The 24,339-nt window shown below is 46.5% G+C and overlaps 1 protein-coding gene across 3 annotated transcripts in view; it reads left to right on the forward strand.

Annotated features, from left to right (window-relative positions):
- The window catches only part of TRIP10 (thyroid hormone receptor interactor 10), a 187,670-nt gene that overhangs the window by 155,218 nt on the left and 8,113 nt on the right, over positions 1-24,339 (forward strand). For all 3 annotated transcript variants that reach the window (XM_069230480.1, XM_069230482.1, XM_069230481.1), the window contains one exon: positions 17,547-17,679. In XM_069230480.1, the coding sequence (XP_069086581.1) occupies positions 17,547-17,679 (133 nt within the window). The remainder of the gene's footprint in view (positions 1-17,546; positions 17,680-24,339) is intronic.

Raw genomic sequence — 24,339 nt, forward strand, 5'->3', positions numbered from 1 at the left:
AGGAGAAAGAGGAGGTTGGAGTTCCAGACGGAACAAACACCACAACCAAAAGTGGTGAAAAGAGTTACACCGCCACCCTCTCCTCCGCCCGTGATTAACGTTTCACCAGCACAAACTCCATCACACTCCCCAGCTCACACCACCATGAGCCAGGGTGACCAAGATCAGGACGCATGGGACCTATACGACGCCCCAGTGTCAGATAACAGCCCGGAGGCATACCCTACAAAGCCATCTCCACCAGAAGACAGCACCGCGTACTCTCAGGTGGTGGCTAGAGCAGCACAATTTCACAACGTAAGCCTCCACTCAGAACAGGTCGAGGATGATTTCTTGTTCAACACACTCTCCTCCACCCACAGCTCATACCAAAGCCTGCCTATGCTCCCTGGTATGCTCCGGCACGCAAAAGACATATTTAAGGAGCCGGTCAAAAGTAGGGCAATCACACCAAGGGTGGAAAAAAAGTATAAGCCGCCTCCTACGGACCCGGTTTTCATCACTACACAGCTGCCACCAGACTCTGTTGTTGTAGGAGCAGCTAGGAAAAGGGCCAACTCTCACACATCTGGAGATGCACCACCCCCAGATAAAGAAAGCCGCAAGTTCGATGCCGCTGGTAAAAGAGTCGCAGCACAAGCTGCAAACCAGTGGCGCATCGCGAACTCCCAGGCACTACTTGCGCGCTATGACAGAGCCCACTGGGACGAGATGCAACATCTCATTGAACATCTGCCCAAGGACTTACAAAATAGGGCAAAGCAAGTGGTCGAGGAAGGACAGACCATTTCCAACAACCAGATCCGCTCCTCCATGGACGCTGCAGATACAGCTGCACGGACAATTAATACATCTGTAACTATCAGAAGGCATGCATGGCTCCGAACGTCTGGATTTAAACCAGAGATTCAACAAGCAGTTCTCAATATGCCTTTTAATGAAAAAGAACTGTTCGGTCCAGAAGTGGACACAGCGATTGAGAAACTCAAAAAAGATACGGACACTGCCAAAGCCATGGGCGCACTCTACTCCCCGCAGAGCAGAGGGAATTACAGCACATTCCGTAAAACGCCCTTTCGAGGGGGGTTTCGAGGTCAAAGCACACAAGCCAGCACCTCACAAGCCACACCGTCCAGTTACCAGGGACAGTATAGAGGAGGTTTTCGGGGACAATATAGAGGAGGGCAATTCCCTAGAAATAGAGGAAGATTTCAAAGCCCCAAAGCCCCTACTACTAAACAGTGACTCACAGGTCACTCACCCCCTCCACACAACACCAGTGGGGGGAAGAATAGGTCATTATTACAAAGCATGGGAGGAAATCACTACAGACACTTGGGTTCTAGCAATTATCCAACATGGTTATTGCATAGAATTTCTACAATTCCCTCCAAACATACCACCAAAAGCACAAAATTTAACAACACACCATTCCAATCTCCTGGAGATAGAAGTGCAGGCACTATTGCAAAAGAATGCAATCGAATTAGTGCCAAACACACAAATAAACACAGGAGTTTACTCACTGTACTTTCTGATACCAAAAAAGGACAAAACACTGAGACCAATCCTAGACCTCAGAGTAGTGAACACTTTCATCAAATCAGACCACTTCCACATGGTCACACTACAAGAAGTATTGCCATTGCTAAAACTACACGACTACATGGCAACTTTAGACCTCAAGGATGCTTATTTCCATATACCAATACACCCATCGCACAGGAAATACCTAAGGTTTGTATTCAAAGGAATACATTACCAATTCAAGGTACTGCCTTTCGGATTAACAACCGCACCAAGAGTCTTTACCAAATGTCTAGCGGTAGTCGCAGCACACATAAGAAGGCAGCAAATACATGTGTTCCCATATCTAGACGACTGGCTAATCAAGGCCCATTCGTTAATAGAGTGCTCAAATCACACAAATCATATCATACAAACCCTCTTCAAACTAGGGTTCACCGTCAATTTCACAAAATCCAAAATTCTGCCACGCAAGGTACAACAATACCTGGGAGCCATAATAGACACATCAAAAGGAGTAGCCACTCCAAGTCCACAAAGAATTCAAAATTTCAACACCATCATACAACGCATGTATCCAACACAAAAGATACAGGCAAAGATGGTATTACAACTCCTAGGCATGATGTCATCATGCATAGCCATTGTCCCAAACGCAAGACTGCACATGAGGCCCTTACAACAATGCCTAGCATCACAGTGGTCTCAAGCACAGGGTCACCTTCTAAATCTGGTGTTAATAGACCGCCAAACTTACCTCTCGCTTCTGTGGTGGAACAACATAAATTTAAACAAGGGGCGGCCTTTCCAAGACCCAGTGCCACAATACGTAATAACAACAGATGCTTCCATGACAGGGTGGGGAGCACACCTCGATCAACACAGCATACAAGGACAATGGAACGTACATCAAACAAAACTGCATATCAATCACCTAGAACTTCTAGCAGTTTTTCAAGCACTAAAAGCTTTCCAACCAATAATAGTTCACAAATACATTCTCGTCAAAACAGACAACATGACAACAATGTATTATCTAAACAAGCAGGGGGGGACGCACTCCACGCAGTTAAGCCTGCTAGCACAAAAAATTTGGCATTGGGCAATTCACAACCAAATTCGCCTAATTGCACAGTTTATACCAGGGATACAAAATCAACTCGCAGACAATCTCTCTCGAGATCACCAACAGGTCCACGAATGGGAAATTCACCCCCAAATTCTGAACACTTATTTCAAACTCTGGGGAACACCTCAGATAGACTTGTTTGCGACAAGGGAGAACGCAAAATGCCAAAACTTCGCATCCAGATACCCACACAAACAATCCCAAGGCAATGCCCTATGGATGAACTGGTCAGGGATATTTGCTTACGCTTTTCCTCCGCTCCCTCTCCTTCCTTACCTGGTAAACAAACTCAGTCAAAGCAAACTCAAACTCATATTGATAGCACCAACTTGGGCAAGGCAACCCTGGTACACAACGCTGCTAGACCTATCAGTGGTACCCTGCATCAAATTGCCCAACAGGCCAGATCTGTTGACACAGCACAACCAAAAGATCAGACACCCAGATCCAGCATCGCTGAATCTAGCAATCTGGCTCCTGAAATCCTAGAATTCGGGCACTTACAACTTACCCAAGAATGTATGGAAGTCATAAAACAAGCAAGAAGGCCATCCACCAGGCACTGCTATGCAAGTAAATGGAAGAGATTTGTTTGCTACTGCCATATTAATCAAATACAACCATTACACACAACTCCAGAACATGTAGTGGGTTACTTGCTTCACTTACAAAAATCTAACCTAGCTTTCTCTTCCATTAAGATTCACCTTGCAGCAATATCTGCATACCTGCAAACTACCTATTCAACTTCCCTATATAAAATACCAGTCATTAAAGCATTCATGGAGGGCCTTAGGAGAATTATACCACCAAGAACACTACCTGTTCCTTCATGGAACCTAAATGTTGTCCTAACTAGACTTATGGGTCCACCTTTTGAACCCATGCACTCCTGCGACATACAGTTCCTAACCTGGAAGGTGGCATTTCTCATCGCCATTACTTCCCTGAGAAGAGTAAGCGAGATTCAGGCGTTTACTATACAGGAACCTTTTATACAACTACACAAAAATAAAGTCGTCCTAAGGACCAATCCTAAATTTTTGCCAAAGGTTATTTCACCGTTCCATCTAAATCAAACAGTGGAACTTCCAGTGTTCTTTCCACAGCCAGATACCGTAGCTGAAAGGGCACTACATACATTAGATGTCAAAAGAGCATTGATGTATTACATTGACAGAACAAAAAACATCAGAAAGACTAAACAACTCTTTATTGCATTTCAAAAACCTCACGCAGGAAACCCAATTTCAAAACAAGGTATAGCCAGATGGATAGTTAAATGCATCCAAATCTGCTACCTTAAAGCTAAACGACAGCTGCCCATTACACCAAGGGCACACTCAACCAGAAAGAAAGGTGCTACCATGGCCTTTCTAGGAAACATCCCAATGCAAGAAATATGTAAGGCAGCCACATGGTCTACGCCTCACACATTCACCAAGCACTACTGTGTAGACGTGTTATCCGCACAACAAGCCACAGTAGGTCAAGCCGTATTAAGGACATTATTTCAGACTACTTCCACTCCTACAGGCTGATCCACCGCTTTTGGGGAAATAACTGCTTACTAGTCTATGCAGAACATGCGTATCTACAGCGACAGATGCCATTGAACTGAAAATATCACTTACCCAGTGTACATCTGTTCGTGGCATCAGTCGCAGTAGATTCGCATGTGCCCACCCGCCTCCCCGGGAGCCTGTAGCAGTTTGGAAGTTACCTTCAATTATTTATATATGTATCATCTCAACCTTAAATAGGTGCATACTTAGTCACTCCATTGCATGGGCACTATTACTACAATTCAACTCCTACCTCACCCTCTGCGGGGAAAAACAATCGAAGATGGAGTCGACGCCCATGCGCAATGGAGACAAAAGGAGGAGTCACTCGGTCCCGTGACTCGAAAGACTTCTTCGAAGAAAAACAACTTGTAACACTCCGGCCCAACACCAGATGGCGAGCTATTGCAGAACATGCGAATCTACTGCGACTGATGCCACAAACAGATTTACACTGGGTAAGTGACATTTTCATTATGTCCGGTGGCATGTATAGCTGCAGATACACATGCTGTGCATAGTCCGCCGTCTGGTGTTGGGTCGGAGTGTTACAAGTTGTTTTTCTTCGAAGAAGTCTTTTCGAGTCACGAGACCGAGGGACTCCTCCTACTTTGGTTCCATTGCGCATGGGCGTCGACTCCATGTTAGATTGTTTTTTTTTTCCGCCATCGGGTTCAGACGTGTTCCTTTTCGCTCTGTGTTTCGGGTCGGAAAGTTAGTCAGAATCAACGGAAAATTCGTTGGTATTGTTTCGTTCGGTATCGGGCTAGATTAGAATCGACAACGAATCTTGAAGAGCTCCGGTAGCCCTTCGGGGTAATTTCGATCCCCCGTCGGGGCCTGGTCGGCCCGACCGCGTGCAACATCGAGACTGATGGAACGGACCCCGTTCCGATTCTATCCTAAATGCCACAGTAAATATCCCTATACAGACCAACATTTGGTCTGTAACTTGTGCCTGTCACCCGAGCACAAAGAAGAAACGTGTGAGGCCTGTCGAGCGTTTCGGTCGAGAAAAACGCTCCGAGACCGAAGAGTCAGAAGGTTGCAGATGGCGTCCACGCCGACAGGACAACAACGGTTCGAGGAAGAGGGAGAAGAAGAAACATTCTCCATCCATGAATCGGATTCCGAAGAATTCAACGTCGAAGAAACCGTGAGTAAGATGTCGAAACAAGCATCACACAGAAAAACAGACAAAGCCCAGGGGACGCCACTGCCGACAGACCATGGCTCAACCCATAAAGTAGGTGACTGCCCATCGGCACCGAAAAAGGGCGAGCTGGTGCCAAGATCGTCCGACTCAGGTCGAGACACAGGCACGCAGCAATCTCGGGACCGAGATACTGCCGCAGAAAAGGGTCGACACCGAGACAGCGGCACCGAAGCTGCTCGGCACAGAGATAGCAGCACCGAAGATGGTCGACGCCAAGAAGGTACGACACCGAAAAAGAGGAAAATCTCTTCGGAGCCGAAAACAACAAAAGACACGGTTTCGGTGCCAAAACGCCCAGCAACCGAACCGAAAGCCAGTTCCTACTCAGAGGAACAATCACTGTCCTCCCAACTTCAAAAACACAGATTTGAGGAGGAATTACAAACAACAGCTGTAGATCACACGCAAAAGCGGATCTTTATACAAAGTGGTACAGGGAAGATCAGCACCCTTCCCCCAATCAGAAGAAAAAGGAAACTAGATTTCCAACAACAAGAAAAAACACCACAAGCAAAAGTGGTGAAGAAGGTAACTCCACCACCCTCTCCACCACCGGCAACTCCTATATCACCGGCACAGACTCCGTCACAATCACCAGCTCATACCACCATGAGCCAAGTTGACCAGGACGCATGGGATCTCTATGACGCCCCAGTATCGGACAATAGCCCTGAGTCGTACCCCACTAAGCCCTCACCACCTGAGGACAGTACAGCGTATGCTCAGGTGGTAGCTAGGGCAGCAGAGTTTCAAAACGTATCGCTACATTCAGAGCCTATCGAGGATGACTTCCTTTTTAACACCCTGTCCTCCACCCATAGCAATTATCAAAGCCTTCCTATGCTCCCTGGAATGCTAAGGCACGCTAAACAAATCTTTAAGGAGCCAGTTAAAAGCAGAGCAATAACCCCAAGGGTGGAGAAGAAATACAAGGCACCACCCACAGACCCTGCTTTTATTACATCACAACTGACACCAGATTCAGTTGTCGTAGGAGCAGCTCGTAAAAGAGCCAACTCGCACACATCAGGCGACGCACCACCTCCAGACAAGGAGAGCCGAAAGTTTGATGCAGCCGGGAAAATGGTTGCAGGACAAGCTGCAAATCAGTGGCGCATCGCCAACTCGCAGGCACTCCTAGCGCGATATGACAGAGCCCATTGGGACGAGATGCAGCATCTCATCGAGCACCTCCCCAAAGAATTCCAAAAACGGGCAAAACAAGTGGTTGAAGAGGGACAAAACCTATCCAACAACCAAATCCGTTCTTCTATGGATGCAGCAGATACAGCTGCAAGAACTATAAATACTGCTGTAACGATAAGGAGGCACGCATGGCTGCGCACATCCGGCTTCAAACCTGAGATACAACAGGCAGTGCTCAATATGCCGTTCAATGAACAACAATTGTTTGGACCAGAAGTGGACACTGCAATTGAAAAATTAAAGAAAGACACTGACACAGCTAAAGCCATGGGCGCACTCTATTCCCCGCAGGACAGAGGCACATTTGGCACATTTCGCAAAACTACTTTAAGAGGAGGGTTTCGAGGTCAAGCCACACAAGCCAGCACCTCACAAACAACACCGTCTACCTACCAGGGACAGTATCAAAGGGGAGGCTTTCGGGGCCAATACAGAGGGGGCCAATTCCCAAGAAACCGGGGAAAATTTCAAGGGCCCAAAACCCCTCAAAACAAGCAGTGACTCACAAGTCACTCAACCCCTTCACACAACACCAGTGGGGGGGAAGACTAAGCCAGTTCTACAAATCTTGGGAGGAGATAACAACAGACACTTGGGTCTTAGCAATTATCCAACATGGTTATTGCATAGAATTTCTCCAACTCCCTCCAAACGTCCCACCGAAAAAACACAAGATGTCCAAACAGCATATAGACCTTCTAGGACTAGAAGTTCAAGCATTACTGCAAAAAGACGCAATAGAATTAGTACCAAAAACACAAAAGAACACAGGAGTTTACTCACTGTACTTTCTAATACCGAAAAAGGACAAAAGTCTGAGACCAATATTGGATCTCAGAACACTAAACACCTACATCAAATCAGAACACTTTCACATGGTCACGTTACAAGACGTAATACCACTACTGAAACAGCAAGACTACATGACAACGTTAGATCTAAAAGACTCGTATTTCCATATACCGATACATCCCTCGCACAGGAAATACCTAAGGTTCGTATTCAAAGGAATACATTACCAATTCAAAGTGTTGCCATTCGGAATAACGACAGCACCAAGAGTCTTTACAAAATGTCTAGCAGTAGTAGCTGCACATATCAGGACGCAGCAAATACACATGTTCCCGTACCTAGACGATTGGTTAATCAAAACCAACTCTCTAACAAAGTGTTTACACCACACAGATTATGTTATACAAACCCTTTACAAACTGGGTTTCTCCATCAACTATGCAAAGTCACACCTTTTGCCGGGTCAAACACAGCAATACTTAGGAGCGACAATCAACACAACAAAAGGGATAGCCACTCCAAGTCCACAAAGGGTTCAAAATTTTCACAAGGTGATACAAGCTATGTATCCAACACAAAAGATACACGCAAAGATGGTCTTAAAACGCCTAGGCATGATGTCCTCATGCATAGCCATTGTCCCAAACGCAAGATTGCACATGCGGCCCTTACAACAGTGCCTAGCATCACAATGGTCACATGCACAGGGTCACCTTCTAGATCTGGTGTTGATAAACCGCCAAACATACATCTCGCTTCTATGGTGGAACAGTACAAATTTAAACAAAGGGCGGCCTTTCCAAGACCCAGTGCCACAATTCGTGATAACAACAGATGCTTCCATGACAGGGTGGGGAGCACACCTCAATCAACACAGCATCCAAGGACAATGGGACGTACATCAAAGAAAGTTTCATATAAATCACCTAGAATTGTTAGCAGTATTTCTAGCATTGAAAGCATTCCAACCAATGATAACCCACAAATACATTCTTGTCAAAACAGACAACATGACGACAATGTATTATTTAAACAAACAGGGGGGAACACACTCGACACAGTTGTGTCTCCTCACACAAAAAATATGGCATTGGGCAATTCACAACCACATTCGCCTAATAGCACAGTTTATTCCAGGGATCCAATACCAGCTAGCAGACAATCTCTCTCGGGATCACCAACAGGTCCACGAATGGGAAATTCACCCCCAAATCCTGAACACTTACTTCCAAATTTGGGGAACACCTCAAATAGATCTATTTGCAACAAAAGAAAACGCAAAATGCCAAAACTTCGCATCCAGGTACCCACACCGGCAATCTCAAGGCAATGCTCTATGGATGAATTGGTCAGGGATATTTGCGTACGCTTTTCCCCCTCTCCCTCTCCTTCCATATCTAGTAAACAGATTAAGTCAAAACAAACTCAAACTCATACTAATAGCACCAACATGGGCAAGACAACCTTGGTATACCACACTACTAGACCTGTCAGTAGTACCTCATGTCAAACTACCCAACAGGCCAGATCTGTTAACACAACACAAACAACAGATCAGGCATCCAAACCCAGCATCGCTGAATCTAGCAATTTGGCTCCTGAAATCCTAGAATTTGGACACTTGAACCTCACACAAGAATGTATGGAGGTCATAAAACAAGCTAGAAGGCCATCCACTAGACACTGCTATGCAAGTAAATGGAAAAGATTTGTTTGTTACTGCCATAATAATCAAGTCCAACCATTGCATGCATCTCCAAAAGATGTAGTAGGATATTTACTACATCTACAAAAATCAAATCTAGCTTTTAATTCCATAAAAATACATCTCGCAGCAATATCTGGTTACCTGCAGATTACTCATTCAACTTCCCTATTTAGAATACCGTCAATAAAGCGTTTATGGAGGGCCTAAAGAGAATAATACCACCAAGGACACCACCTGTTCCTTCATGGAACCTCAACATTGTCTTGACAAGGCTCATGGGTCCACCTTTCGAACCCATGCATTCTTGTGAAATGCAATACTTAACGTGGAAAGTTGCATTTCTCATTGCCATTACATCTCTAAGAAGAGTAAGTGAAATTCAGGCATTTACTATACAAGAACCATTTATTCAAATACACAAAAATAAGGTAGTTCTAAGAACCAACCCAAAATTCTTACCAAAGGTCATCTCACCGTTCCACTTAAATCAAACAGTAGAATTGCCAGTGTTCTTTCCACAGCCAGACTCAATAGCTGAAAGAGCACTACATACATTAGACATCAAAAGAGCACTAATGTACTACATTGACAGAACAAAACTAATTAGGAAAACAAAACAACTATTTATTGCATTTCAAAAACCTCATACAGGAAATCCAATATCAAAACAAGGTATAGCTAGATGGATAGTTAGGTGCATCCAAACCTGCTATCTTAAAGCAAAGAGACAGCTGCCTATTACACCAAAGGCACACTCAACCAGAAAGAAAGGTGCTACCATGGCCTTTCTAGGAAATATTCCAATGAACGAAATATGTAAGGCAGCAACATGGTCTACGCCTCACACATTTACTAAGCACTACTGTGTAGACGTGTTATCTTCACAACAAGCCACAGTAGGTCAAGCTGTACTAAGAACTTTATTTCAAACTACTTCCACTCCTACAGGCTGAACCACCGCTTTTGGGGAGATAACTGCTTACTAGTCTATGCACAGCATGTGTATCTGCAACTACACATGCCACCGAACGGAAAATGTCACTTACCCAGTGTACATCTGTTCGTGGCATTAGTCGCTGCAGATTCACATGCGCCCACCCACCTCCCCGGGAGCCTGTAGCCGCTTGGAAGTAATCTTCAACATTTGTACATTTGTAAATATATTACTTTAACCTTCATTTTGTACATACTTATTCATTCCATTGCATGGGCACTATTACTAACATACACAACTCCTACCTCACCCTCTGCGGGGAAAACAATCTAACATGGAGTCGACGCCCATGCGCAATGGAACCAAAGTAGGAGGAGTCCCTCGGTCTCGTGACTCAAAAAGACTTCTTCGAAGAAAAACAACTTGTAACACTCCGACCCAACACCAGACGGCGGACTATGCACAGCATGTGAATCTGCAGCGACTAATGCCACGAACAGATGTACACTGGGTAAGTGACATTTTCCATCTATCTCTTGCCACATCATATCCCTCCAGGCGGTCCTAGAGATGTGGGGTGCTGCTATAGTTCTTTTCAATGCAGGCCAAGCATGAGACTATGGTTGATGTTTTGGTCCCTGGATCTGGAACTTCTCCAACACTGAAAGTGACCATGTCGCTCCGTTGCACCAGTGTAAAATGTCATGGACCCCATCTTCCACTTAAAATCCACTAAATCAGTGCTGTCAGCATCTATTTTTACATCTTGGCACTCGCACATCAGAGCCTCGGCATTGTGCCCAGTCTTCCTCACTAAGGGGATGCAGGGCTTGATCTGTTCCCCAGACATTGGTCCGTAGGGGAGCTCTGGGGGAGGGCCGCTAACTCCCCCACACCTCTGCATTTCAGGGAAAGACTCAGTGTGGAAGTCCAGAGGTATATAAAGAGTTGAAGGCATGCCTTTCTCTGACAGTCTTTTAGTACTTTTGGGTGGACTTGCTTCTACTCACTCACTGTGTGGTACTGTTCTGATGGAGACTTCAAGCAGCAGATTTCTCACCTTTGAAATATTTTTTAGGCGCCAGACTGGATCCTGAAACTTTTCAGAAGTACCTCCACATGCCTTCATGTGGCACCATACGGCTCTGTACTGTGGCCGTTCTGCTCTGAAACTGACGGCGGGGCCAACATTCGCACCACACCTGTGCACTGATGAGAGTTTCTTTCTTTCTGCGCCACCAGATGCAGCTCCAGAGCTCCCTGCATTTTCCTCAAAATTTCTCTTTAATGTGCAAGGGATGTAACTGCAAAAAACTACAGGTTTTAATACCTGTAGGGACTGTCACAAACAAATATCTGTGACAGACCCCCACCAGGTGTATCAATAGTGTCTGGGGTCAGCGAAAGACTCCAAGCCTGCAGTGACTGCACGTTGATGAACCCAGAGACCATCAAGGACCGCAAAGTAAAGGTTTCCACCGCAAAGCATAAAAAGATTCCTTGTCGAGACTGCTGCAAGTCACAGTCCTTGACCAAAGCTTGGTCCCTTTCTGGGTATTGATGAAGCTACCCTAGAGACCATTCTTTGTCATGGTCCTAATTGTCAGGTAGGTCAAATAAGAATTACAAGAAATCAAAGTGGGATTCCACCCCCTTCCAGTCGCCTGAACAAGCACAGTTCAACCCGAGTTTCCTGGGCCAACAGCCATGCAACATAAAATCAAAGAGTTCCACAAGGCTATTCTCCAGATCTTCGGATCCCTACTGACTCCCTCTGGCTCACCTCTTGGGACCCACGGAGCAGAGAGGCCCTCCATTTGTAGTACCATTGGCAGGCTTTCCCTTAACTCCAGTTGGGTTCTCCGCCCACTTTCAGCACCACAAACTACACCAGCCATGGGCACTTTCATTCCGATTCTGACTCCATGGGCACCCAAGGAGTAGGTCCCAGTAGTTCTCTGTGACACCAAATTGATGCCGGTCCGATCTTGACCAAAGTCCTGCCTGAGGCATCACTTCCCTGACTTGAATTACCACCTTCACAAATGAGAACACATTCTGCCTACATTCTGGTATGGACTCGGACAATGAATATAACCTGGGTGGTGAGTTTGCTTACTCCTACCAAGTTTATAATTGGAAGGATGACTTACAGGAGGATAGTGGTCTCTATACTTTCCCACAAATCGGTGCACTCTCTTCCCTTGGACCAGCCACAGAGGAATCTGCTTCCTATTCCATTGTAATGTGTATAGCGGTCGAGGTAATTGACCTCCATCTTCCCTTCTTGAAGGTTAAGACCGGTGTCCTATGCTATTGTAATGTGTATAGCGGCCAAGGTAATTGACCTCCAGCTTCCTATCTTGAAGGTTAAGACCAGTGTCCTGACAGAAGTTCTCCGACTGGGGCAAACATCTTCTGAGCCCCTTCTTCCATTCAATAAGGTCCTGGCGGATACCTTGTTGGGGGCTTGGGCTGAACATTCTCCAGTCAGTCAACAAATTGGCAGGCACCATTGCTTTGCTTCTGATGACCCTACTTTCGTCTTGCAGCACCATTCCCCCGAATTCCTTGTGGTGCAAGCCTTCAGAAGCAGGTATTACCCAAACACCTTCTATAACACGTCCCACAATAGGAAATTTAAGCAGATAGAAATATTTGGGGAACAAGTATTTCTCTGCCAGTCTGGCACTCCAATTAGAAAACCCAAGCTTCTTCTTGGGTGCTATTCCTATGCCCTTTGGGAAGTGGTGGCACTTCCCTGCCTGGTGTGCCTGAAGATCACCGACCTGATCACCGACCTGTTCTCACTCAAGCGTCTCAGGACAACGTGATGTGGACAAGTGCATGATTCATTATGGCTTGGACGACACTGGTTCCATCTGGTAGGCCATCAAAACCAGTGTTGCCATTCATCGCCATGCATGGCTACAATTGACTAAGTTCTCATACAATGTCCATTCCTTCTAATGGACATATCCTTCAATGAGACTCACCTGTTTGACAGCAAGGCTGATTCCGCTCTAGAGTGTTTTAAAGAGAGCAGAGCTTCCACACTCTCTCCAGGCGTGTCTCCCCCACCTCACCATCAGCAGTAGGTCTACGGCGCTTTTTTGCGGATTTGGCCAAGGTGCCTCGTACCACCAGCCTTCAGAAGGAATCCAGCAGTTTTGCTGTTGAGGCCATAGTGCCCACCACGCTCGCAGCCAAGGTCAACTGGCTGCTCAGTATAGCCCTCCCCCTGCAACCCAACATGCCAACCTTATTTAGCATGCCTTTATATAAGCACAGCCACCCGGTGGGAGGCACAATCCACCCATTCTTCCTTGGTTGGCAGGCAATAACACTGGATAAGTAGGTTCTACAGATATTTATCAGGGGATACTTTTTACCCTTGCTTTCGTCCCTGCTGCATGTTCCACCATCCCCCAGCGACTGTTGAAGGACCACTCCCTGCAAGCCCTTTTGGCTACAAGGACTATTGAGAGGGTGTCTGCACCAGATGTAGGTCGTGTCTGTTATTCCTGCAATTTTCTGGTGCCCAAGAAAGATGAAAGCCTGCGGCCTATTTTAGACCTGTGACCTCTCAACGCCTTTCTCCAGAAGAAGAAATTCAAAATGTTCACTCTAACCCAGGTTATAAGCCCTCGACCCTAGGGACTGGATGGTGATGTTGGACAGTTATTTGCACTTACCCGTGCTGCTGGCCTAGCTGTGCTATCTGCAGTTTGTAGTGGGACAGGAGCATTTTCAGTTTGTGGTCCTCCACTTTGGTATCCTTTCGTTTTACCAGTACCCATTGGTTTGGTGACAGCACACCTTAGAAAGTCAGGGTTGCTAGTCTTCGCTCACCTCAACAGCTGGCTGTTAAGGCAAGGTCGCCCCAGGCAGTAGTCCACCAACTCCAAGGTATGGCTAACCTGTGACCCTTGGGGTTCACTATCAACATGCCAGACTCATACCAGACTCCATCTCATACACACCCTTTCCTAGGAGCCATTCAGGACACAACTCTGATTTGTGATTTTCTCCTGGGAGAGAGACATTCAGGCTATGATCCCATCCTTTAGCCTCAGTCCTGGATTTTAGCGAAGTCAACTCTAAGGCTCCTGGGACTGATGGATTCCTGCAGGTCCAGCATGCCAGGTGACTTATGTGGGCTCCACAGTGGGATTTGAAGTCCCAGTTGGACCAACATCATCAGGATCTCTCAAACTACATTCAGATCTAGTTTTGCGAAAGACCTAAAATGGTGGTTGCTGGACCACGATTGGGTTAGTAGAAATCCCACCTCACTACCCCACCCTGTACTGACAGTGTTGACTAATGCATCACTTCTGAGTTGGAGGGGTAGGGGGCATCTGCCTCCTGGCACAGAGTCTGAGACCCCAGGCCTCCCTCTTTGTTGCAATACCACAGGACAGTAGTGTTGCCCTTGAGCATATGGACCATCCTAGATGGATGGAAGGAATGTTTTCAGTGGCAAATGGGTAGCCTTTAGGCCCACAAGGTTGATATGTAGCTGACACTTCATCAGAGACCAGATGTCTCTGATCTCAACCTCTCACGAGCATCATTTGTACCAAAAGTTGTGACACTGTGCCACGTTGGTCAAACTATCACGCTACTGGATTTCTATACTCCACCTCAACTCTCTAAAGTGCAGGAGATCTTAAAGGAGTCCTCTGCTTTTACATTGATCATACAAAGGACCAACGGTTGGACGATCCACTCTTTGTGAGGCACTTTGGAGCAAAAAATGCAGGCTCTGCAGAAGAGGGCCATCTCCCACTGTATTGTATGCTGCTTTAAGATCTACTACATGTTGGCTAAAAAGTAGTCCCCTGAAGGACAACATGCTCGTTCTATTAGGTCCAAAGCTTCTACCACTGCATTAGCATGCAGAGTCTCTGTCCTAGACAGATGCTACGTAGCTACATGGATGTCTGCCATACGATCATGGAGAACTATTGTTTGGACAGACAGGTTTGCTAGGAGGGCCATTTTGCCTTCTTGGTCCTGTAGGGCTTACTTGTTTGAGTCCATTCATAGATCTTTTTCCAAAAAGATGCTGCTTTGGTATCTCTGCAAAAGGTGAGAAATCTGCAGTTAAAGGTCTCTATCAGAAGAACAAGTTAATTACCTTCCGTAATGCTGTTTCTGGTAGAAAGGCAGTCTAGCTGCAGATCCCTCACTGGCATGCCTGTCCTCCCCGTTCTGTGATTGGACTCTGTCCTAAGATCCCAGGTCTAGGAATCCGCACACTGGTCGCAACCAATTTGTTCTTGGGGCTCTGCATCTGGGTGCACTGACAAACTCTATAGCAACTGACAGCACACAGGATTGGCACCTATATAGGCTCCACATGTCATTTGTAGAGCAGCATGATGCTACCGGACAGCAGCCCGAGGTACTGCTGAAAGGATTCCGGATCCAGTCTAACACCTGGTGAATACTCGAAAGATGAGGAATCTGCAGATAGATAGAGACTATCAGGACAAGCGTTCCCAAAGATAAGTAATTTGCTCTGCAGGGCGTACAGCCCTTTAAAGCCTTCCTTGTGTTTCATTGCAGCCCTGTCGTTTTATGTTAGGTTGAGCTTGTGGGCTGCAATCTTTGCCAGGGGCCACATACAAGATGCTCCAGTGTTCCTTGGGCCCAGGTCAACCTCTGGAACAAGGGGGCCCACAGGTACTGCAGAGCATCAGTCCGGCCCAGTCAGTGTGTGTAAGGATTCCCTTGTCTATCCCCTTCAACCGCTTGTGTCCACTCGTCAGTCTGCCGCCCTCCAATACTCATTGGCATGCCACACTAGCCTAGGTGCCTCAGGCAGTAAGGTGGAAGGAACAGGGCAGTATCCTCTGCCACCGAGCAGTCAGGCTCTGGTCTTTGTTGCCCCACTAGCTGTACATCCCTCCCTAAGCCAAGTATGATCCTTAACTCAGCAAGACCGGCCTCTTAACCAACATGTCCTTCCTCCCGCACCAGTTCATCTTCGTCAACAGAGGCTTCAGTCTGCTTCCCCTGGCCAAAGGGCAAGTCAGCCACAAGAAATGTGGCCGCCCATGCTTCCATAGCTAACCTCTGATGCAGCTCAGGAGCATTTTACAAAATATTCCTTCTAGGGAGACAGGATTATGCAGGATTCTAAGGGGACCGACAAAGGGGCCCAGGGCTAACTCTTGTTGTTGGCCATGTTGCTTAACAGAATCATTTCATTTTTAAGACATGGCTAAGAGAGGTGGGAAGGACCTTTGTCAGTCTGTGATCTTATGATAATTTTGATCATGCAGACATGCTTTGCAATTTCTCAGTCTCATCGCTGTCCCCTGTGCTTTTGAATGTGTTTGTAAAGCTGTTGGCTTACTTAGTGGATCATTTAGTAGCTATGACCTGACTTAAACAGTTGGTACGTAGTTAATTGTTTATGTTCATCAGAGTCAATTTCCTACCTTAGGAAATTGTTCTCTTCTATTTTGAGATGCCGAGTAGCAACTTGAATTGGAGCAAAATAGACCTACTGCACATCTGAGTAGCAAACATAATTGAAAAGATTACATCTGGCCCCAGTTGTTATGCTTTCCATGTTTGCCAACTGACAAATCTAAAGGTATTTGTCTAAAACTGCATGAGAATCGCAGATTAATGATTGTCAGCATCATGTTTTCACACACAACATCACCTGTACAAAATACTGCCTTTCTTACCAACATCATCCCATGCAAAATTATCTGAGCGCATGTGTTGTCTGGGTTTAAATATTTTACCAGCCCCTTCCTTGGTCTCCCCAAAAAAAGCAGCTTCAACCGGTCAAGAATGTAGCAATAAGGAAGTCAGTTGGGCCAAAGAAAACTGACCATTTTTGGCTGCCAAGCAGAAACTTTATTGCCTGTGTCATAAAACAGATTACCTGTTTCACAAACGCAGTTTTTTCCATAAAGTGTTTTCAGAGATTGGTAGCTCATGTCTGAATGATGGATCCTTCATGTACGTTCTTAGTAGGGCCTTACTCTGCTATTCTGACTCACATTTCACATCATTGGATTAGTCTATCGGGAGTAGGCGGCAGTGCCCTCATTTATTGTGGACCAATGCTGTGGAATTATCTTTGTATCCACTTACAAACTATAGCATATTGTCTTTAAAGACATTACATTCTACTGATTTAATTTTCTAGTCTTTGGGGTTTTGTTAGTTCACTTCTATTTATTTGTAGTAGTACTAACAAATACAAAAAATGTAACTAAAATAAAGTCGTAGGGCATTCTTGAGATCCAAGCGACTCCACAGGGGATACTTTTTGAGACTCAAGCAAATCAATGGTAGGGATCTTTTCTTCATGTGGGTAAACTGTGTAATCTGGCCACCTAGTGGTTTAATTCAGAAGAGATTGACGTTTTAAAAAATGAATTATGCTGCTAAAGTATTCGGTAATTGCTATTAGTACTTTGTTTTTTTTATCTCTTCAGGGAGGCTCTAGATAAAATGAAAGATGTTTATGAGAAGAACCCACAGATGGGAAATCCAAACATCTTAATGCCTAAATACACAGAAACCCTGAACAACATCCAGAGGCTACAGCTTGAGGTGCAGAAGTATGAGGTGAGTGGATGAAAGGGGGGTTTAAGAGCACAGTACCATGAAAATTGGGGAACAGAGTTATGTGGCTGGTGCCAGCGATGGTGTGCTGTAGTGGGTGAGAGGGCTGGAGCAGGTAAGGTAACAAATGTTGCATATTACTTCAATATATTCAAAGAAAGTACTATGCAGCTTGGAGTATTAGAGGATCATTCTCCCTGAATCAGTCTGTGGTTAGCCCTGAGTGAGTCTATTAATAGTCAATCATAGGTATTCAGAGCCTTTCCTAATGTAATCTGTAAAGCCAAGTCTGCCAATATTTCTAAAGAGCTGTCCCTGTTGTAGGCCAACCTTTATGTGAACTTGTTTTGTCCTTTTCGCTCTATAGTTCTGCAGGGCAATTTCCAGCAGCGGATCTGTGGGCGAAAACATCTACTGCAGGTTTGTGTGTGGAATCTTCTAGTGTAGGTCTGTAAGTATAGTCTTTCAGGGTCGAAATGTAGGAACATTCTTTTGCATATGTTTATGAGAACAGGGGGGCGTGGCAAACATGGTGTCCGGAGCAGTCACATAGTTCGCAGCTCCGCTCTCGGCCCTTGTAAAACATCCTGTACGAGAAGCCTCCGTCCTTCTACACGGAAGGCATCGTTTGCGCAGCCATCGGGGTTCTCTGGCGCACTGCAGCACGACCCAGGGACCACTGAAACCACAGTGCCGTGGCCTCAGGGACGGGCACCCTGCACCAAGCTCCGGAGAGAGCTCCTCGCCGGTGCGCGGCGGGAGGCCAAGCGGCTGCTGCGTGTCGCCCAGAGGGGGAGCGGCGGTGGGGCTGAAGAGTCCACGTAGAATCGAGGACCAAGAGAGGTGGCGCTGGGCCCGGGACCGGAGCCCCATGTGAGGACTCATTGGGAGGCGGCGGCCCCGGAGGCCCTTCAGCAGTTGGGCCGCTGGACATAGCAGGCCCAGCTGCACGGGCCGCGGCGCTGCACCGACGGGCTCTCAGGTGATAGGCCGCTGGGCCTGCAGGACTTTGCCCCCTCCCCTCTGGGCGCGCGCGGCCCCGGGTAATAAACACAGCGCGAGGCGGTGGACTATCTCTGAGGCGGGCGGCGAGCTCCGGCTGCGGGGGACTCAAGCCTTCCGCGGCACAGGAGGGTGCAACCATTTAGTTCCTCTGGTGGGCATGGAGCAGCCCAATAACCGTGGACCCTCCACACCCCACAGTGACCTACATCGCGCCCGTTCGGCGATGCGCACCGAGTCGTGGGGCCCCCCGGACATATGCTAGGCCCCACATGGGTACTTGGAGGCCGTAAAGGCAGTGGATTAGTGCCGCGCAGCCCATAGAGGGGCTGCGCGCAGTGCTTACCCACAACAGATTTACCTCACAACCACTGTCTGCTCCAATACAAATTACTAAACCAGAGTGAACATCACCTAAATATATCAAACCAGCTCCTCCGGAACCCGGTCTGCGCCTAAGCATATCTCGTGCCAACATATAGGGAATAAGATTCCTGAAAAGCAGTGGGCTAAAACTACAATCCACCGAGGGGGCAACACTTGCTTGGAACTCATGGTCCTATGAACTAAGATTCTACCCTCACTTGACCAAAACTAACTGCTCGCAAACTCAGGTTAAATCTGCACTGCAACCTCCAACTAGTTCCATTCAGGGTGCAGCTGAGCTGAACATCGGAAAACATAATTAATAAAACCTCTAGAACGCCTGGAGCACATCACGTTGGCCCCGATAAACCAAGCCACATCAAGATCACCGATGGGCAAACCAAAGACCCCACGTGTGCCACCTGGAAACATGGACTTGGATGAGCCAGCTCCACCATCGGAGCCGTCGGTAACACACCAGGCACTAAAGAAGTTGGAGGCTACTCTCCAAACTCATACAACGCAATTTGAGAAAATCCTACAGGCAATCCTAGACACCAAAACCACGCTAGAAGCAAGAATAGGATCAGTTGATGAAGATGTCAACTTCCTTCGCATGGATCAACAAGCCCTAGCGGAAAGGGTAACAATGCTTGAAGTGGATGCGAAACAGACAACACCATTGATAAGAGACCTCCAACTACAACTAACGACAATATCATCCGAGGTCGAAGCCCTGAAGCGCAAGACCGTAGACGCCGAGGGCAGATCACAACGGAACAACATTCGCTTTGTGGGATTTCCAGAACGGGCAGAAGGCCCCAGCACAGAATTATTCATTGAACAATGGCTAACGGGCACAAAATAATATCCCGAAATTCTTCTCTGTAGAGCGTGAACACAGGGTCCCTGGAAGACCCTCCCCCCACCCCCCCAGGCGCCCGGCCACGCCCGTTCATAGCAAGACTACTTAATTATCGGGACAGAAACCTCATCCTGCAATTATTCTGAAAATCAGGCCCTGTTAAGTACGAAAATGCAGAAATTACAGCTTACCCAGACTTTACAGCGGAAGTACAGAAGAAACGCAACTCCTTCTTCAGGGTCAAAGAAAGACTGCAGGAGCATGACATTAAGTACGCTTTAATGTTTCCCGCCAAACTGCGCATACAGGATAACACTCGCATTCTCTTTTTTTTGCGACCCCAGAGTATGCCTGGACCTGGCTGCACGCCAAAGGACTAGCTGACCCGATAAGCCCAAATACCCCAACTGAGAAATGGTTATCCCCAAAGAACAGGCGTAAACCTCGCAGGAAACCAGATACTAAACTCTCACTGGAACAGTCTCAAGCGGATCGTACTTCATTACTGCAGGCCACAGCACACTTTAGCAAAGCATCTGCAACTTCTCTCTCCACTCAAGATGAAGCTGAACTTGAGCCAGATGTACAATATGACTCCACAGACTCTAACCGAGGCCCTACCCTCACGCTGCGCACAGCGGATGATATCTGCTAACCAAGCAGGACCGGGATACCTCCACAACTTGAGACATGCCCTACTTCCATAAACACCTGACTACCTTGCCTAGCTGATTGGACCTGAATTGTGCACATTCAGTCCCTATCACTTACCTAAACTACAGACCAGTGATCGTCGGAGGCCCCCATGCAGACGCACCAGAAACAAGAGCGATATGGGCCGGTAAACTTACTGACTCGAAAGCATGAACCCGAAGTACCCCCTGTTCCATATGGACTGGTTCACCAAGCTGGCAGACACTGGCTCACCTCTAGCCGTGTTGCATGCACAGTTAATGTTTTACATAGTTATTGTTCTTTATGTTATTAGATGGAACCCACTCGGGGTACATAATGTAGATCATGATCATAGTAATAGGCGTCACAATTGCGCTCCCAATACAAACATAGCAAATGTTACCAAAGATGGTAAGCACCTACACACAAGGCACACTGGGTATATCAAGGCTGCACACAGCACAAGGAAGTCATGCCCACCAGCACCAATAAATCAGCACATATATCATGGCCCCTCTATCTCCACATAACACCCCACAATACAAAATAATCACATGGAACGTCGGGGGAATGGCATCCACATGCAAACGCCAACGGATTTATACATACCTTAAGCGTCACCAGATACATATAGCTATGCTACAGGAGACTCACCTAAACGGGCCCTCACTAAAGAGCACAAGCACAAAATGGCGAGGACAATTATACGGCACTACCTTCTGGGTAGCAACAGGGGTCCCATTTGTAAGGTCCCGAACACAAAACGATCCAAACGGGCGTTATGTGATATTAGAGGGAGTATTGGATGGAGTATTGGATGGTTATCCCTTAGCATTAATCGCTCTGTATACCCCTAACACAGGCCACCATGAATTCTTGTGGACACTTAATACTAGCAAACTTAGACACCCAGCGGAAGCTAGCATATGGGGTGGGGACTTTAATTCAGTGTTAGGCATAGATATGGATCGCTCATTTCCTCCTCTCAACACTGCCCCGCCAAGCGAACTTCCACCGATCTAGCAGAGTGGGCCTCCAATAATGGTCTGAAGGAAATCTAGAGAACGGAGCACCCCACACAACGAGAATACTCCTACTATTCATCAGTACATAAACTACACACCAGAATAGACATGATATTTGCAACACCCAACATAATCCATAAAATTAACACGTCAGGATACCTAGCCCGTACCATCTCAGACCACAACCCGCTATATACTACACTATGTTGGGGCCGCACGCACACTCGTATTCCAACCTGGCGCCTACAACCGGAGGCCCTCACAGACCCCCCTTCCAAGCAGAGATATCCAATTGCCTATCAAACTACTTTACACTAAATAAGGATTCTGCTTCAATGCACGCTATTGAATGGGATGCTCACAAAGTTGTGGTTCTTGGCCACTGCCTGGCGGCCACTGTGGGAGTCAAAAGAATACTTACTAAAGAATTGCAAGAACTAGAAATTAAACTATGCAAGGCAGAAGTAGAGGTTTCCACAAATATATCCTCTCTGGAGGCACTGAGCCCGCTCAGAACCAGTTATAGCGAAACAGACACCAGGCTGTGCAAGCATGATTACAGACATTATCAGGCACGACAGCTCGCAGAAGGGGATAGATCCGGTAAAATGTTATCCTGGCTGGTCGTCCAACCAGCGCAGTCATTACCTATAGGCACGATTAAACTACACACAGGCCTCGTAGTTAACACCCAGGTCGAAATTAACACAGCCTTTCATACGTATTATCGCACCCTATATCAACCCTCCTCCCCCCCACTGAACAGCAACTGACTGAATTACTAACAATGATCCCCCAAAATCCGCATATAATAAACAATACAGACATGTTGGACGACCCTATAGCAATAGAAGAACTAAGATTAGCTCTTTCACAAATGGCAAGTAATAAAGCCCCAGGTCCAGACGGATTGCCAGCGGAATACTATAAATCACAACCCAATCATCTTTTACAACCCCTCCTAGAGGTGTTCAACGAAGCACACAACAGTAAACAACTCCCAGACTTAATGCGCGAAGCACTAATAGTCGTGCTCCCAAAACTAGGCCGAGACCCCTTGGATGTCAGATCATACAGACCTCTCTCTCTACTCAACTCTGACTGCAAACTTTTAGGGAAGATTCTAGCAAACAGATTACTCCCCTATTTACCAAACTTAATACACCCAGACCAATCAGGATTTATACAAGGTAGGAACACTTTTTTAAACATTAGAAGATTAATCCGTTTAATGCATAGTAACACCACAGAGGAAGCAGTGGCCATGTCCTTGGACATAGAAAAAGCTTTTGATACACTAAGCTGGAACTACCTTTACCGCACACTGAAGGCATTTGGTTTTCAACCCGGCTTCATAAACTGGATCAGGACACTATACCATAAACCCATTGCCCGAGTTAAAACAGGGTAAATTATCTCCGAAATATTTCCCATTGGTAGGGGCACCCGACAGGGCTGCCCGCTCTCTCCCTTATTATTCGCTGTCGCAATGGAACCGCTAGCAATCAAACTTCGAAGTAACGCTCATAAGTGGGGCATCCCAGAATTCAACTTATATCACATTGTGTCTTTAAATGCTGATGATGCCCCAATATATCTGCGCAAACACTCTACATCTGTTACAGAGATAATGCACATACTAGACAACTTTGCACTGGCCTCAGGATTACACATAAACTGGTCTAAATCATGTATCTTCCCCCTCACTCCTATATCACAAGAACACCAAAGGATATTACCTCAATATCAACTCCCCTGGTCCCTCTCAACTTTTAAATACATAGGTATACAGGTCTATCACTCAATGACGGACCTAAAGGAGGGTAATCTGGACCGACTGATTAGATCTACCCGCGGCTCGTTGTCATTCTGGAGCTCGCTCCCACTACCCCCTATGGGCAGGACCGCCATAGCTAAAATGTTAATTCTGCCACGCTTCCTATACTGTTTTACCGCCCTCCCGATATCACTACCACATTCATTCTTTCACATACTACACTCCCTTTTGACCGACCTACTCTGGGGCAGAGACAGACGGAGGGTGGCACTATCTATTACACAACACTCACAAGAGGAGGGCGGCTTAGGCATGCCAAACCTAGAATTATATTATGCAGCGGCACAGCTACATTGGATAGCACTATGGCTTAATAACTCAACCACCCCAGAATACGTAGCGCTGAATACATACACAGCACTACAAACAATCCTAACAACACTATTGCCTGGCCCCCCTTATCCTCCGAATAGATCCCCATTACTAGATGCAGCTAGATTTTGCTGTAAAAGATACGCACAGGGCAAAACTGACTCCCCCCTTACTCTCCTTTGATACCACTATCCCAAATACCAATGGTACATGACTTGTCATCCCATCATGATATACGAGATACTGAAAAGTTAAATGTGGGAGACTTATATTCTAACTCCCATATAACCACTTTTGATGAACAGGTGTCTGCTAGGACAATGCAAACTGGAGCTTTCTTAATATATGGCGCCCTCACTAAATGTTTACGTAACTTTTGGGGTAGTAGACACACCGAACCCAATGAATCCCCCTTACTTACAGCCCTTCTAACTATAGGCAATACTAAAGGTATTATCAAAACACTACACAAAATACTTATAACAGGCGCTCTCACCAGTTTATCCCCGGCTAAATCCCTAGTGGACATCACCCTAATAGCACCAATCCCCCCCAAAAACCTGGGAAGGCGCACTTACCAC

The sequence above is a fragment of the Pleurodeles waltl genome, chromosome 4_2 (genome assembly GCF_031143425.1).
Source record: "Pleurodeles waltl isolate 20211129_DDA chromosome 4_2, aPleWal1.hap1.20221129, whole genome shotgun sequence".
NCBI lineage: Eukaryota > Metazoa > Chordata > Amphibia > Caudata > Salamandridae > Pleurodeles > Pleurodeles waltl.